A 14,119-nucleotide genomic window follows, 5' to 3' on the forward strand; every position below is an offset into this window, starting at 1 on the left:
AAAATAAAATAAAAAAACCTGTGATTTCAAAGGGGTTAATTTTGAGGTGAACGACTGAGCGACGCTGACGCCTGAAGGGGTTTTATCAACAGAGGACGGAGGCGGAGCGGAGACAATGAGAGCGCCTGACCTCTCTGAAGGATCGTAATCTGCTCAGCGTCTTCTCTCGCTGCTCGTCCACCCACTCCTTCCTCCTCTGCTCCTCCTCCTTCCTCTTCTCTCGCTTCTGTAGACGACAGAGGGAGACAGTGAGAGCTTTTAGGGGGAGAAAGAATCGGGTCCCGTTTCATTTGCGGCTCCTGTCGATGCCGCAGCATCTCGTTACCGTGGTGACGTACCAGGTGGACCTGATGATGCTGGTTGAAGACTACGGAGCTCTGCTTGGCTCGCAGCTGCTTCTGCTCCTGGGCCTCCATGCACTGATCCTAAAAAACACACAAACACTGATACTCATGGACTCGAAATTACACCTTGATCACAAACTATGTACCTGATGAGTGCAGCTGCTATTATTACGTTAGACTTGGTATTATACATATTGTCACTTTTCACTCTGATGTATAATTTCTCTAACACTGTGATGGTGTAATATCTTGTCTGCTCTCGAACAATTACATTAAATAACATTTGACATTTACAGACTAAAGTCAGAAACGTGTGTGTGTTTGGACCAACACTGAAACTACTCACTCTGGAAACTAACTGAAACTAAACTGAATCTAAAACAAACATTAAAAACAAGATAAAAAAAAACAACTTTTGGTTTGGGTAAAAATGTCCCTCAAAGCTCAGAAAATGCCAGCGAACTGATGATGACGACGGGTAACAACTCTGCTAATTAAGGGAGAACTTCTTCTAATTTTCATAATGTTCCTCTTTTTTACTGCGTATTAAATATTCATGCGTGTGATTCTCGTTCCCTGAAGATTAGTGATGCTGATCTGTGGAGCCTCTAACCAGGGGATCCTTCTCACTTTGTTCTGAGCAATAAAATGCTTTTTAATCAGACAAATGAGCACGCAGCCAGCGTCAGGAGGAAATGCCAACTGCACCAACTGTGCTTAAATGACTCTGTCAGCTAAAAATAAAACATAGTAAAACACTATTTTTAAAAACTCAGCACTTTGGGACCTGCAGCAGATCGAGAGAGGAGGAAAATGATTCTATTTTCTATCTTTTGTATTTACTTCACAGAGCAGAGAAAACGCCCTCTGAATATAAATCAGTCGAACTCGTCCTACTCACCTTTTTGTTGCGGATATAAGCTCGCCGGGCACAGATGTTGCCTCTCTTGGCCTCTAAGGTCTGTAGGCGTCTTCTGAGCTGACGGACAGCTGGAGGTTCTGCTTGGTGAGTACCGGTGTGGACCATGCTCTGCAGCTCCTCCGGATCCTCACACACGTCGTAGTACACCACCTCGTCTTTCAGTTCTGAAACACAAGCACAGTCCAGTCACTCAGATTCAACGTTTTTTTTAGCTCACATCATCACTTGTGTGATTAAATGAGGCCTCAGATATCACTTAGAAAAAATTAACCTCTCCATTGTCACTGAAATGTCTCAGCGAGTGTTCTGTGTATGTAAACAGGGCTGCAACTTTATTAACATCATCAGTAATCAACTAATCCAGCAGTTTTCAAAATATGAATGATTTGTACAAACTGCTCATCACAATTTCTCAGAGCACAAAGTAACAAAATCAAATTGCTTCTTTTGTCAAACCAACAGTCTGAAACTCAAAGACTCCTCAGTTACTTTCAAAAATGACAAAGAAAAGCCACAACTACTCACATTTGAGAGGAGAAAATGTGAGTATACTGGATTTTTGTGTTACTAAATATCAGTATCAGCATCATCCCCAAAACCTGAGCAGTGGTCAGGCTGAATCTATTAACCTAGAACCATCAAATGTGTCACACTTTGTCCAAAAAATGGCCAAAACAAATAATAAGATACAAGGAAATATAGTTTCTTTCCGCCCCAGCCCAAAGCTTCGGTGCTGGCGGTGTAAACAACAACACTCCCTCAGAGCCTCAACTCATATCCTGGATAGCTGCGTGGCTAACTGAGCTAACTAGCTAACAGCAGCTACAACTGGCAGCGGTTAGCGGTTACTAATTGGTAAGTTCTTACGTATTACACCTTTAAGTATGAAAAGTACAAGTGCAAGTAAATCATACATTTATTCACATGCATGTAGATATATGTACGTAGCAACTGACTGACTGATCTTATCATCGTCAGCTTCATCATGTCTGATAAAATAATTAATGTATTCCAACAAGGACATTAGAAAACTCCTCGCACAGTGATGATGATTTTATCGACATTATAATTCTGAACTCTTTTGAAACGGCTCCATTAGCTCAGCACCCTCCTTTGATTTGCATCCTCTCATAATTTTCTCTGTCCTCCCTTCTTTCTTTACTGAGCAGCGCCTGGTTGAGGACACCTCACAGCTTTTTGGCTGAGGAGGAAATAAACTCTGAGACCAGCCAAGGCAACGAGACACAGCAGCCAGCGTCACCTCAGACACACACGGGTAGAAACACAGTGTGTACAGACACACCGCTTGGAAGCAAACATCACGTCTCCGGAGGAGCAATTAAGGAAATATTCACATGAACAAAATGTTTCCCCAAAGTAAACTCAAGAGCACGAGATGCTGAGTAAACAGAAAAACAGAATCCTCTGAACATTAGAATATAATCCAGTGCAGAAGTCATGAAGAAATAAAATGAATAGATTCATTTTCAGTTGTACCTGACATTAGAGACACAAAACTACCAAAATTGCAAACCCTAAAAATGTCAAGATAAACACATGAAAAGTACAAAAAAAGTAAAAAGTAAAAATGGGTTTTCCAGCTGTGAGACACGAGCTGCATGCTGGTCCTACTGTGGAAAATCAATGGACCCCGTCCTGCTGATTGATACAGTGTCCCAATGTTAAAGCCGTAGTGTTGTCGATGTGTTGTGTGTTTGTGTGCGTGTTCTCTAGTGAGCGTTGGGTCGCACCTGATTCCCCGTCACACTCACCATCACAGTCTTATTAAGCAGGAGGGCAGACAGATACAGTGTCAGTGGGCCAGATGGCAGCACTGTGGCACTCATGTGTTACATACTGTTCAACAGTAGGTGCTCACTGCTCGCAGAGGAGGATGTTCACATGATTTATAGTTTGGTTGAGCTTCAGTGTTGTGTGTTGTAGAAGAGGAAGACGCTTTCTTGTTTAGAAATGCAAATAAATCGGTTATATTCTGCTACAACATGCTGTTTCCCTCTTCTTTTACTCCAGTTATAATTTAATTTGGTACTCCTATCAACCTCTGGCCAATCGGGGATGTAACAGCGAACATACTCATCAGCTGGAGCTGAGGCGGCGGGCGTGACACACAGGTCATGGAGGCTGTTAAAAGCTTTAGCGCGTGATTGTCGCAATTTGCGTCAAAATCCTGAATGCCCAAACTGCTAAAAGCATCCGGCATACGTGTTTTGAAGCACCGCTATTGTTTTTAATGGCTGCACGCACACTAAAAGTGTGAGGCATGTCAAACTGCCTCGACACCTGTACTCCGACCCTGTTTGGTTTTTGAGCATCAAATGAGGACCCAGTGACCAACACTGCCGTTGCTGCAGTCACAGCACATAACTAACAGGAACAAAAACCTAAAGATGAGAGAGAGCGAGGGCTGCGTCACAGCTGAGCTCCGACGCATCTTTGTTCACCATAAATGTGAATAAACATCAATTACTCCCTTTAGAAATGATAACCTATAACTGCAGAGGCTGCCTGAGAATCACTGCATATTAGTTTTCTTCAGAATCAGAACAGTGCAGTGATGCTGTCTGGAACGTCGCACACAGGAGCTGCACATAGATGATTCAGGATGCTTTCAATGGTACCAATTTAGTAAATAGTGGTATTTATTGCAGGTCTTTCATATTGCAAAGTATCACCTTGTTCAAAAATATATTTTGAGGTCATTCACTTTATCACCGTATCAGTTTGAATACTCTCATATGGTACATTCAGGCAGAGATGGCATTTTGAGTGAGAGTGAGTCTTAAAGATTCTCACAGTGTGAACCAACCTTGAGCCTTTTCTCTCTGCTTCAGTATTTCATGGTGGACTTTACAAGGACATCACATTCATCCACAGTGATTCAATTTTTCTCAACCATTTTAAAATGTTTAAAATCTCCCTCCATGAATCAGAAAAATCCTCCACATCTTCACCACGGCGCTGCGTGTAATGTGTATTCTACCTTTAATCTGCCGTCGCAGGCTGTCTATCTGAGCCACCAGCAGCTGCTCCTCGTTCTTCAGGATCTCAAACTTTGTGTCGTACAGATCCAGTTGGGTCTCGTAGAACTGCAGCTCCAGCTGGTCCACCGTGTCCTGCTGCTGGCCGACCGCAGACGGAGACATCGAATCGGTTCTGAGGCCTTGGACTCTGTTGGACAGGCCGCCCAACTGCACCACAACGACAAAAACATGTCAAGTAAAGGATCAGACTCTGATTAAGCTGATTAAATGTAAATAATAAATGCATCAGTTAATTATTGCAGCTCTAGTGCATATTGTTAGTAAGCTTAAGTTTTAACTGATTCAGCTGCTGAAATGTTTTGTGGACTATAAAACTTCACTGTCCATCGATGAGGATGAGTAGCTAATGACTGCATTTTCATTTTTGTGTGAACTGTTCCTTTAAAGCCAGGTCTCTTATTTTGGGCTTGTTTTTCTGCAGAGCTGGTTGTTTGTTTCCCCTCATGAGATCTGGCAACACTGCCACCAGCGACCCCCAAATACGTGCACCTAAGTCTCCTACAAACCGACTGAAAACACTTTGAATCATTTCACTGTGTGATTAACCACCAGCTCACTGAGACTCTGAACCCTGATCTGTCTCAGGAGAAGTTCAGGCAGCTGCGAGCGGGGACTTTTTTTTTTTTTAAGACTCTTCTTGTTGTCTTCAAAGACACCTTCGACTGAACTACACTGCAGAGTCGGCTGTCAGACTGAAACCAATCTATTCAAGTTTAAACCTCTACCATTTGATTTCCACACTGTGATGAAATGAGCTGAAACCAGCAGCTACCTGTGAGTACAGACAGCAGCGTTAAGTATGTTTGATGTGCAGCCTGTGAGATGATGGATTCAGAGTATGTGTGTGTCCTTAAATGCCTCTAATTACGTAAAACGTAAACACATGCGCTGCCATAAATACTCAGGGGCTGTAAAGACTGCATTGACTTCAGATCATTTACAGCTAATATGTACATACATATGTGTTAAACGTAGAAGTGTCATGCTGGGACATCTGCAGGCTCACTCAAAAGAGCCACCGCTTTGCGTAGGTGTAGCTTACTGATCTCATTATAAACACTCACACACAGCTGTCTCTGCAACGGCTCATGTTGATTTCACAGTGGTAGACACTGCCAGCATTCCTGATGCCTGATTTTTAAAGAGCTTAATCGGATGAATAATGCAGCCGCATGAAGGTGAAGGTGCTGAAGGTGTTGTCTTTTCTCTTCCAAAAGAGCTCAACTTGCGCAGCACGATGCCCTTCAGCAGCGAGCGAGCAAGTCGCTACAGTTTTCCCCCAAAATACCGCGATCGTCCTCGTACTCACAGATTTACATGTGGCAGGCACGTTCTGAGAATGTACATACACGCTCACTTATTCATGCATGCAGGTTTTGGGGGTGTATCGAGGGGATTCTCTGTGTTTTTTAGAGATGCTTTATAAATAGATCAAAGCACGATGGCAGCCAGAGATTCACATCAGACTGGAATACCAAGTGAAAGATAAGATAGAGCAAGTAGGCACATCTCTACAGACTGACAGCCACTACAAAAGCAGCGCTGGTCCTGGCACCGGAGGAGATGATTGGCATGACAACTAAAGCCTTACAATTCTGTTAGCACATCATAATGGGAAGTGTTGAGTATCTACAGAAACACAAGGAAAGCTTTGCTGTTAAACACGTACTCTTTCTCTGATGCCGTCTTTCTTGCGGTTGAGGCACATCTCTTTAGTTCTCATGTGCTGCAGAGTTTCTTTGGCCAGCAGGAAGCGAAGTTTCTCCAGTCGGGGGGCCGCAGACGCCCAGGCAGCAGCTCCGAAACGACACTTATCCTCCTCCATCTGCTTTACCATACCTGAACGTGCAAACACATTAACAAATAACCAGTAAATGTTAGCAGCAGTGATAAATGTGGAGGACGGATGTGAGGACGGACGTTGACTCCAGCTCTGAATTCCCTCTTCGTCTTTCTCTAACTGGCCTCTTGCTCTTCTTTTTCAGAATAACGTTTCAGCCAACAGGCGTTCGTGTTACTCTCAATAACGGACCGTTTACAGGCGTTTACTGGTACTGTAGCTACAATCACCGGCCATACAGATTTTTGGAGCGAATGCTTTTGTACAAAATCTTTCTGGATGCAGTTACAGGTGGTAATCTTCACCCACGCACAAGATGGTTGCCAGACAAATCCAATTTAAATGAAGAACGAGGAGTTATATCCTTCCTGATTCCCTCAACAACATTCAATTATTCATATTGTAAAACTGTATTTCAAAGTATTAGAAAAACATAATATGGTACTTTTAAAAGACCCACAGCTCAATTATCTGGTTTATTTTCTATTTTTTTTTATTGATGTATGTATTTAAAGTGTTCCCTAACATTTCCATTTCCTCTGAGATATTTTGATTATTTGAATATTAAAGAAACTATAAAAAATAAGATGTCTGTGGATTCAATCCAACTTGCTCCTGCACTTCATTTCCTGTGTGCTGAGGAACGAAACACTAAAGTCATTCATTAATTCAGCCGCACACAAATAAGAGACATAAACACATCATTTTTTACCAGCCAGAGCCTTTGAAGTCTGTGCAAAGTAGGTGACAGTGATGTCCTGAATCGAGGCGACTGCGTCTTCTGCTTTCGTTCTCCACTCCTCCGCCTCCTTCTCGAGAGCGGCAATTCTCTTAGGACCCAAGTCCTCAAACTCCAACGACTTCTGCAAAGAAGCACAGGATGCAAAAAGAGTGGACGGCTTTAATGCAGACCTCGAACACATACTTAACCCAAATGCATATAAATTTGTCCTTGAATCAAAGTTATTACAGTGAGAACATTTTTTTTTTTTTTTTTGCTCAAATGAGACTTAACACTTTGGTCTGTGTTTGTGTCATGTGTCTGCTCTTGATGTCATAACATACCTGTGCTAAGGTAACGTCGCAAAACTGAATCTTTGTACCCCTCAGCCTGCACCACTGGCAGGTTACATCTCCTCCACACTTTCTTGACTAGTCTAAGTTTAAACTTCAGTTTAAATGTCAGCTGTTAGGAACCTGGTAGTTGCAGTTATACTGATGGAGCATATTTTTACAAGGAAGTTAGGGATTTGTTTTGGTGTCTATACTGTTTTCTTAATAATTTACCACAACCGAAAGGATCCAAAAGCTGCTTAATATACGTGAGTATTTACCAGGATCTCCATCTTGTAGAGGCTGGCCAGCTCCCTCATGTCCCTGAAGGGTTGGAGCAGATACTGGAAGAAGGTGGTGGCCACAGTGACCAGGTCCTGGTACACCTCGTCCTCTTCCTCGTAGATGCTGAGCAGTGCAACCATTCGGTCGGCGCCGCTGTGGCGCTGCAGCAGCTGCAAATATGGAGGACATAAACACCTTTACCTGGGTTTATTCAGAGCATAAAAAACACAGAAATATCTCAAGGAACCTGTTTTTTGTACCAATGAAGAATTCTCTGTTTCCCCGTCGTAAGAGGGGAACAAATAACAACAACAAAAAAAAATGTTTAAAGGAAAAACTACTTTTTAAATCATCTGTATCAGCCCAGAGTTTCACAATCAGCACTTCACTAATTTGATGGGAACAATATGAGGTTTAATCCTTAAACATAACAAACATTAAATGTACTATAACGCTGATAAAAGGTGCTATTCACTGCATCACTATTGTATTGGCTTGCATTAGACTGACTGCATGTTTTTCGGTGTCTCATATTTGCACATTTTCCCCCACAGGGATCAATAACAGCATTCCTGATTCCAACATCTCCGGGCTTTCAGTGTTCACTTGTTCTCTCACCATATTATCAACAAGCATATCGAGGTCAAGTTATGATTCCTGTGTGCAAATCCCTTTAATTCAGATGTGTGTTAAAGGGCAAGAAAAACAGACGTCAGTGTTTGGTGGTGTTGCAAGATCCAGAGCTCTGACTGTAAAACAAGATCAGCAAAGCTCTGCTGAGTCATAGCAGGCCCGTTTTCAGACATGCAACACCACCGTGTGCTGCCGGTCCAAACTGTACCAATCTGTGTTCATGCGGATGTTTTAAATGACTGTTTATTTTTTGCTGTGCTGTGACTGAATCCCTCTTTGTGCCAGTGACACAAAGAAATCTTTATAAGTAAAAAAAAATAAATGACTGAACTATTAAAAAGTCATTCAGCCCTTCACTCCACGTGTACAACTTTCTTTTATTTAAAAACAGATATTTTCTTTTGAAAAGTAACTGCTTGAAAGGCCTTTTTAGTCTGTGATATAACTGCCTACTCTAACAGCTAATGGAACTGTATTTATAAAGCCATTTTCTAGTCTTAGTGACCACTCAGAGCACTTTACAACACAAGTCAGCTTTCACCCATTTTCACACACACATTCACACACACACACACACACAGAGACAACAATGCCAGGCGAGCGATAACCTTTCACCCACATTCAAACACTGATGGAAGCACACTGTCGCCTCCAGTTTAGATTTTTAGTTTTGTGGTCTACATCGCCTCATTCAGCCCACACGTCAAAAAGAAAAGATGAAAATCACAGTAAATCTGCTCACACTGACAACTGCAGTTATCAATGTGAGCAGATTTACGGGTTTTGGTGAGCGTTCAAAGACGGCGTCACTAACGAGACCGTTTGCTGTGTAGTCTTTATGACTAACATGAGTGAAAATCGAAAGTTTCATCACAATACGATATCATATAGATTCTTTGATCGAAGATACGATATTTGCTGATATAACAAAATCTGTCACAATGTGCTTATGAGTTGTAACAGGTGCCTGTGATCAATATGAGATGATATCATGTGATCATTTAACACAATTATTAGTTACATTTAGATCAACTCACAAAAAGCAACTAAAGTTTGATTTGGCAATTTTATTACTGAACTCTTTAGAGAAAATATAATTTTTATCGATGATCCAAACATTTAAAATGATAAACAATCTGTAGTTTTTAATAAAAATAAAGAACTGTTTAGAAAGGAGCTGCAATATGGACACAGACATGCCATGAGAATTTCAAAATAAAGGTGCATCTTACTGATGGAGGCAATATGAATTGCTGCTTTCACTTTGCATCGATGCTCTTAGATCGTTGCTCATCGACTCGATATCTAGATCTGGACTGATGTATCATTACATCCCTAATATTTACATATCATCACTGTCTTATATTTCATTAGTTTTATGACAAACTGTGATTTTAATGACTTGGGAAAATGATGTTTTCAACTGACAAACATCCTTTGTGTGATTTATTTATTTATTATTATTATTATTTATTTGTCTCTCTACGTTACGACCATACACCACTTCTCCACTGGTCTAAAATCCCATTTAAAAACTCAGTTTAACGACTGATATAAACACAAGACAGGTGAACACGTTAAACTCCACTGCGTGAAGTGATGACGTGTTATCAACATCCAGTGGTGGTGCGCAAATAAGGAGGTAATTATGGATGCGGTTTATTCAGGATGTTTTACTACCCGACACAGTATTGGAGTTGGAGCCAAGTTCATTGCTATGACAGCTGCTCGGTGGTGTTTTGAAGACAAACTTGACTTTCCAGCCGTGAAAATACCCGGATCACTGACTGAGCCAGCTCACTCCTGGTTTAGTGCCTGGCTAACTTGAAGAGGTGATATAATAATTTGATCGTGCTGCTCTTCTAGACTTTCTGAATGTTATTGGACTGAACGTCTCTAATTATGACAGTGAAACAAGTCAATTTATCCACTGTTTTCCAGACATTTCTTTCACATTGTGTCTGTTATTGATTTCCCTTCTGTGATAACCGATGTCAGGGTAGTTGTGAAGTGAAACGCTACGTCAGTGATGTGCAACGTAATGTTTGGCCTGTTGGAAGCAGGGGGGGCTGATCAATGTTCAAAAAAACTCCTGTACACCTGCTAATTTTAGTGGAAAAGCGATATTACACAGTTTCATCTGAAATGAGGTTCTATGGGGACAACCGGAAGGGGCGTGGCCTCTGCTCTCCATCAGTATCGACCCCTCCACTTGCTCATCGGTCTCCAGCACGCAGCACTCTGCTCACCTGTCGCAGGTGACCTTTGGCCCTTGCCATCTCCTCCTGCATGGTCTTCCTCTTGAACTCCTGCAGGTTTTCAAAGTATTCCTCCACGTCCCGCTCATCCTGCGTGAACAAAGTGTCGAGGACGATCTTTCGTCCGCAGATGTCGATGGCGGTGCTGAAGTATTTCTCCAGTTTCCGACACGGCGTGTCGAAGTCTCTCTCGTCGTCGTCGTCGTCCGGACCCGACCTCCGGTTCAGGAAGAGCAAGTCCCAGATGTTCCCGTCTTCGAACTCGGTCAGATCCGGGAAGCAGGTCCCCAGGACGTCCGCCACGCATGTAAACTGCTGGTGGACGTGTTTTAAGTCGCTGACGGAGAAGAGTCCTGCCCAGCTCACCTGAGAGTCGACGGCAACTTCTGCTTTGCGTTTCTGCCGCTGTAACGTCCGGTTGTGGCAGGTGACGGCGAACTTACACTCGATGACGTTCCACTGGACGATGAAGCCGAGTTTAAACGTCTCCGTCTCCTCGAATATGTTACTTTTAATGGCCACCCAGCCCTCCAGGCTGTCCAGCCGCTCACACTCGACGCTGTTCATCTTGAAAAGCGATGTTTCTCTTCGGCCTCCGACGAGCTGCTGGCTCTGTTTACAACGTCCGCCATTTGCGTGACGTAAGATGCCTTCACGCGCTCTAGAAACATCCAGACGTTTCGACAAATCCGACCGTTAACAGATTCACGTGCCGTTAAAACTCGGTTTTTTTTTTTATCACAGTCACTTGAACAAACGTTGAATTAGTGAAGCCTTGTAGTTTATAGCATATTAACTAGCTAAGAAATTAAGCATAACCTCACTTTTTCTACTACTTTCACGCAACTTCTTATCATCAATGATCATTTTAGGTGTAAAACAGGTCAGTTTTACTTGATTTGTGCATCAACGCAACAATCCCGAACAAGTGTCGGGTTTTGGTTTCGATCGCTTAAGTTCTGAAAGCGTTGATCGTTTATAAAGTCCTAATTAAAGCGCGTTTAAATGCCCACACTCGCAGTTTACGCGGCGCAGTGAACGCACCATGATGTGCCTGGCAGTGTACTCAACTTTGACCTTTTGAGTCACATGTTCGGGGGATTTCCAGCTCCTTACATCAAAGCATTGAGTTACACTGAATCTAGACTGGCACTAATTTAAAAGTTTTATACGTGTTAATTAAACTGGAGCCTCTCAATAGTCTTAATTGTCTGTTTTACTCAATAAACAACCAACTTCCTGTATGGATGCCTGACATGCCTGTGAGCAATCTGAGTCCCCTCTATTTTTGTCTCAGTTTCTGGGCGAGGGCTGGACGGCTCACAGAGCTGGCTTGTCAGACACCACTGTTGCTCTGAAATGGCTGCTTAGAAGAGACAGCTTTCTACTCAGTTATCCAGGTAATTCATGCCACAAGCTGCTCATTCATGATTAGTAATTTAATTGACAGATTCTGCACGGACAAGCTTCTAGTTTCGAGTATGAAGTGTTGTGTTGGGATCTGATTATCGTCTGTTTGATGCAAGACTTTTTTGGGAAAATCATTCTGTGGTTGTTAACAGTCTTAACCCGTCCTCCCCATCAGTGGTTCTGCTCATGGACCTGTATGAGATCAGAGGAGGCAGACTGGACGTGATCTCAGAGGAAGCTGAGCACCAGTTGAGCAGAGACTCGACCACCATGGAGCACTCTGATGTGGTTCCAGACAGAGGAGCGAGGGCGACCCGGGAGGTTTCCACCTTCCAGAGGTTCTCCGTGGACACCAACGAGTCCCTTCGCTTTGAGCCATGTGAGGACAGCTCTCCATCTCCCACCGGGGCCGAAGATGGACACGATGATGTGTTTAAGGAGGGCAAAACCGAGGTGGGTTGTATTTGATTTAAATCACACTTTCAGGAAAGTTTGGTGAAAATAGCAGCAGAAATACAGAGCCGGCTCCGTAAGAAATGTGAGGAAAAGCAACCAAATTCTTCTCATTGTTATACGTTAAAACACTCACAGTCCTTCATTCATTTCCCTCAAAAATGCCGGTGACATCCCACTTCAGGAGCGTGGACTGACATTTATAATTTCAAAGATCTTTGTAGCATATTCCCAGGAGATGGAGCTGTCCACATGAGAGATTTCTTACCACGAGCAGGAGAAAAACAAGTTGATGCCACAGTGCTGGTTTGAGTTACAGAGAGAATTAGTGGAAATGTGACGCGACTTTCAATTGTTTTCAGCTTGAAATCGACTCAGTGAGAAATCAGTTGCAAGGGAAGGTCTCTGAGATGGAGAGCTTCGCAGGTCATCTGGAGGAGATCTTTCTCACTGTGGAGGTAAAACATCACATTCACATGTTAGTTTGGTGTTTTTTCACATTGATCCATTGATCATAAAGGCAAAATACACAAAGATACATCCTCACAAAATGACAGACAGACAGATGTAAACAAAACAAGTCAAATATTAATAATTTGCAGAGAAAGAATAATTATATTTACTGTCTGGGGACACTTTTTCATCCAGAATCCCAGGCGTAATGTTTAATGGTGTAAATTTAAAAATTATGTTTGTTTTAATTCATTAATTTGGCCTATTTATAAGATAAGCAGCACATGGAACAACCGGTGCACAAACAATAAATAAAAGGAGGGGAGGAATGTTCTGAGAGGGAATTAAAATGGAATAAAATAGAAATATATTCAAATAAATAAGATACAATAGAATAGAGAGGATTTACAGCAGATGGCTCTGTGTGCATACACTTATGCACTGATGTCCATGATGTGCACGCAGTGTAAACACTCATACAGACTGTTCAGTGTTTATATATTCTGTGTTTAACCGTGTGCAGGAGAACTTCGGCCGGCAGGAGCAGCACCTGGAGCAGCACTACAACGACGTGCTGCAGACGTTGTCCCAGCGATACGACGAGCAGGCGGCCGGGCTGGAGGAGGAGAAGAAGGCCAAGCTGGAGGCTCTGTACAACCAGCTGCTGTCCTGCGGTCAGGCCATCGACGCCTCCAAGGAGCTGATCGAGACGGCCCAGCAGGTCTACCGCCTCCAAGACAAGAGGCTCTTCCTGAAGGTGGCCCAGCCCGAGTTGTTGTGCAGATTTCATTTGTACACATGCTGATAAACGGCTCCAGTAGATCATTGTGCCGTCGCCGTCCTGATGTTTTGATTCACATTATTATATGTTGCTAATTTCCTTACTTTGACCTTTATCGACAGACAGTTATGCCCACCATTAACAGGTAATTATGATGCTGCTCAGTGAGTAACCTGCACGGTGTGACGCTGGCAGTGACTTGACCACTAATAACTCACAGCTAATGTGTGTATTACAAGTCAAGTTAAAATTGTACATGTATTTACATGCACGTATATACTCGACTATTTATTGGCTAATATTTAACATTTTTTGGGGAAATTGGAATCAGTGTTTTTGTTTTTAATATTTGATTGCAGATTAAATAACTTAATTTCAGCTTGGATGCAGCATGTAAGTAGTATAAAGAAATATAAAATAGCAGAAAATGGAAATACTCAAAGAAAACTGACCTCAAAATTGTACTTTGTATCCTTAAATAAATAAACTCCATCACTGCTATTCAGATCCCTTTACTAAAGTAAAAGCACTAATACTGGATCGTTATAATACACAACTAGAAATAAAACTCCTGCACTCAAAACCTTACTTAAAGGGCGACTCCACCAATTTATTTTTATTTTTC

At 42.4% G+C, this 14,119-nt stretch overlaps 2 protein-coding genes across 6 annotated transcripts in view; one reads left to right on the forward strand and one right to left on the reverse strand.

Annotated features, from left to right (window-relative positions):
- The window catches only part of LOC119018097 (WASP homolog-associated protein with actin, membranes and microtubules), a 17,075-nt gene extending 6,084 nt beyond the window's left edge, over positions 1 to 10,991 (reverse strand). The window contains exons 1-8 of the mRNA XM_037095473.1: positions 10,389 to 10,991; positions 7,503 to 7,676; positions 6,881 to 7,031; positions 5,998 to 6,167; positions 4,268 to 4,475; positions 1,246 to 1,430; positions 339 to 425; positions 131 to 226 (exon numbers count right to left, since the gene is read on the reverse strand). Of these exons, the coding sequence (XP_036951368.1) occupies positions 131 to 226; positions 339 to 425; positions 1,246 to 1,430; positions 4,268 to 4,475; positions 5,998 to 6,167; positions 6,881 to 7,031; positions 7,503 to 7,676; positions 10,389 to 10,964 (1,647 nt within the window). The 5' untranslated portion in view covers positions 10,965 to 10,991. The remainder of the gene's footprint in view (positions 1 to 130; positions 227 to 338; positions 426 to 1,245; positions 1,431 to 4,267; positions 4,476 to 5,997; positions 6,168 to 6,880; positions 7,032 to 7,502; positions 7,677 to 10,388) is intronic.
- LOC119018098 (fibronectin type III and SPRY domain-containing protein 2) overlaps positions 9,633 to 14,119 on the forward strand; it is an 11,913-nt gene continuing 7,426 nt past the window's right edge. Inside the window, exons 1-6 of one of the 5 annotated variants that reach the window (XM_037095476.1) lie at positions 10,349 to 10,397; positions 11,695 to 11,797; positions 11,983 to 12,260; positions 12,623 to 12,718; positions 13,237 to 13,470; positions 13,617 to 13,639. In XM_037095476.1, coding sequence (XP_036951371.1) covers positions 11,994 to 12,260; positions 12,623 to 12,718; positions 13,237 to 13,470; positions 13,617 to 13,639 — 620 coding nt within the window. In that variant the 5' untranslated portion in view covers positions 10,349 to 10,397; positions 11,695 to 11,797; positions 11,983 to 11,993. Of the gene's footprint in view, positions 10,398 to 10,684; positions 10,825 to 10,905; positions 11,039 to 11,694; positions 11,798 to 11,982; positions 12,261 to 12,622; positions 12,719 to 13,236; positions 13,471 to 13,616; positions 13,640 to 14,119 lie in introns of those variants that run through there. The other 4 variants (XM_037095478.1, XM_037095474.1, XM_037095475.1 and 1 more) reach the window with 4 other exon arrangements.

Source organism: Acanthopagrus latus, chromosome 4, assembly GCF_904848185.1.
Source record: "Acanthopagrus latus isolate v.2019 chromosome 4, fAcaLat1.1, whole genome shotgun sequence".
Classification (NCBI taxonomy): domain Eukaryota; kingdom Metazoa; phylum Chordata; class Actinopteri; order Spariformes; family Sparidae; genus Acanthopagrus; species Acanthopagrus latus.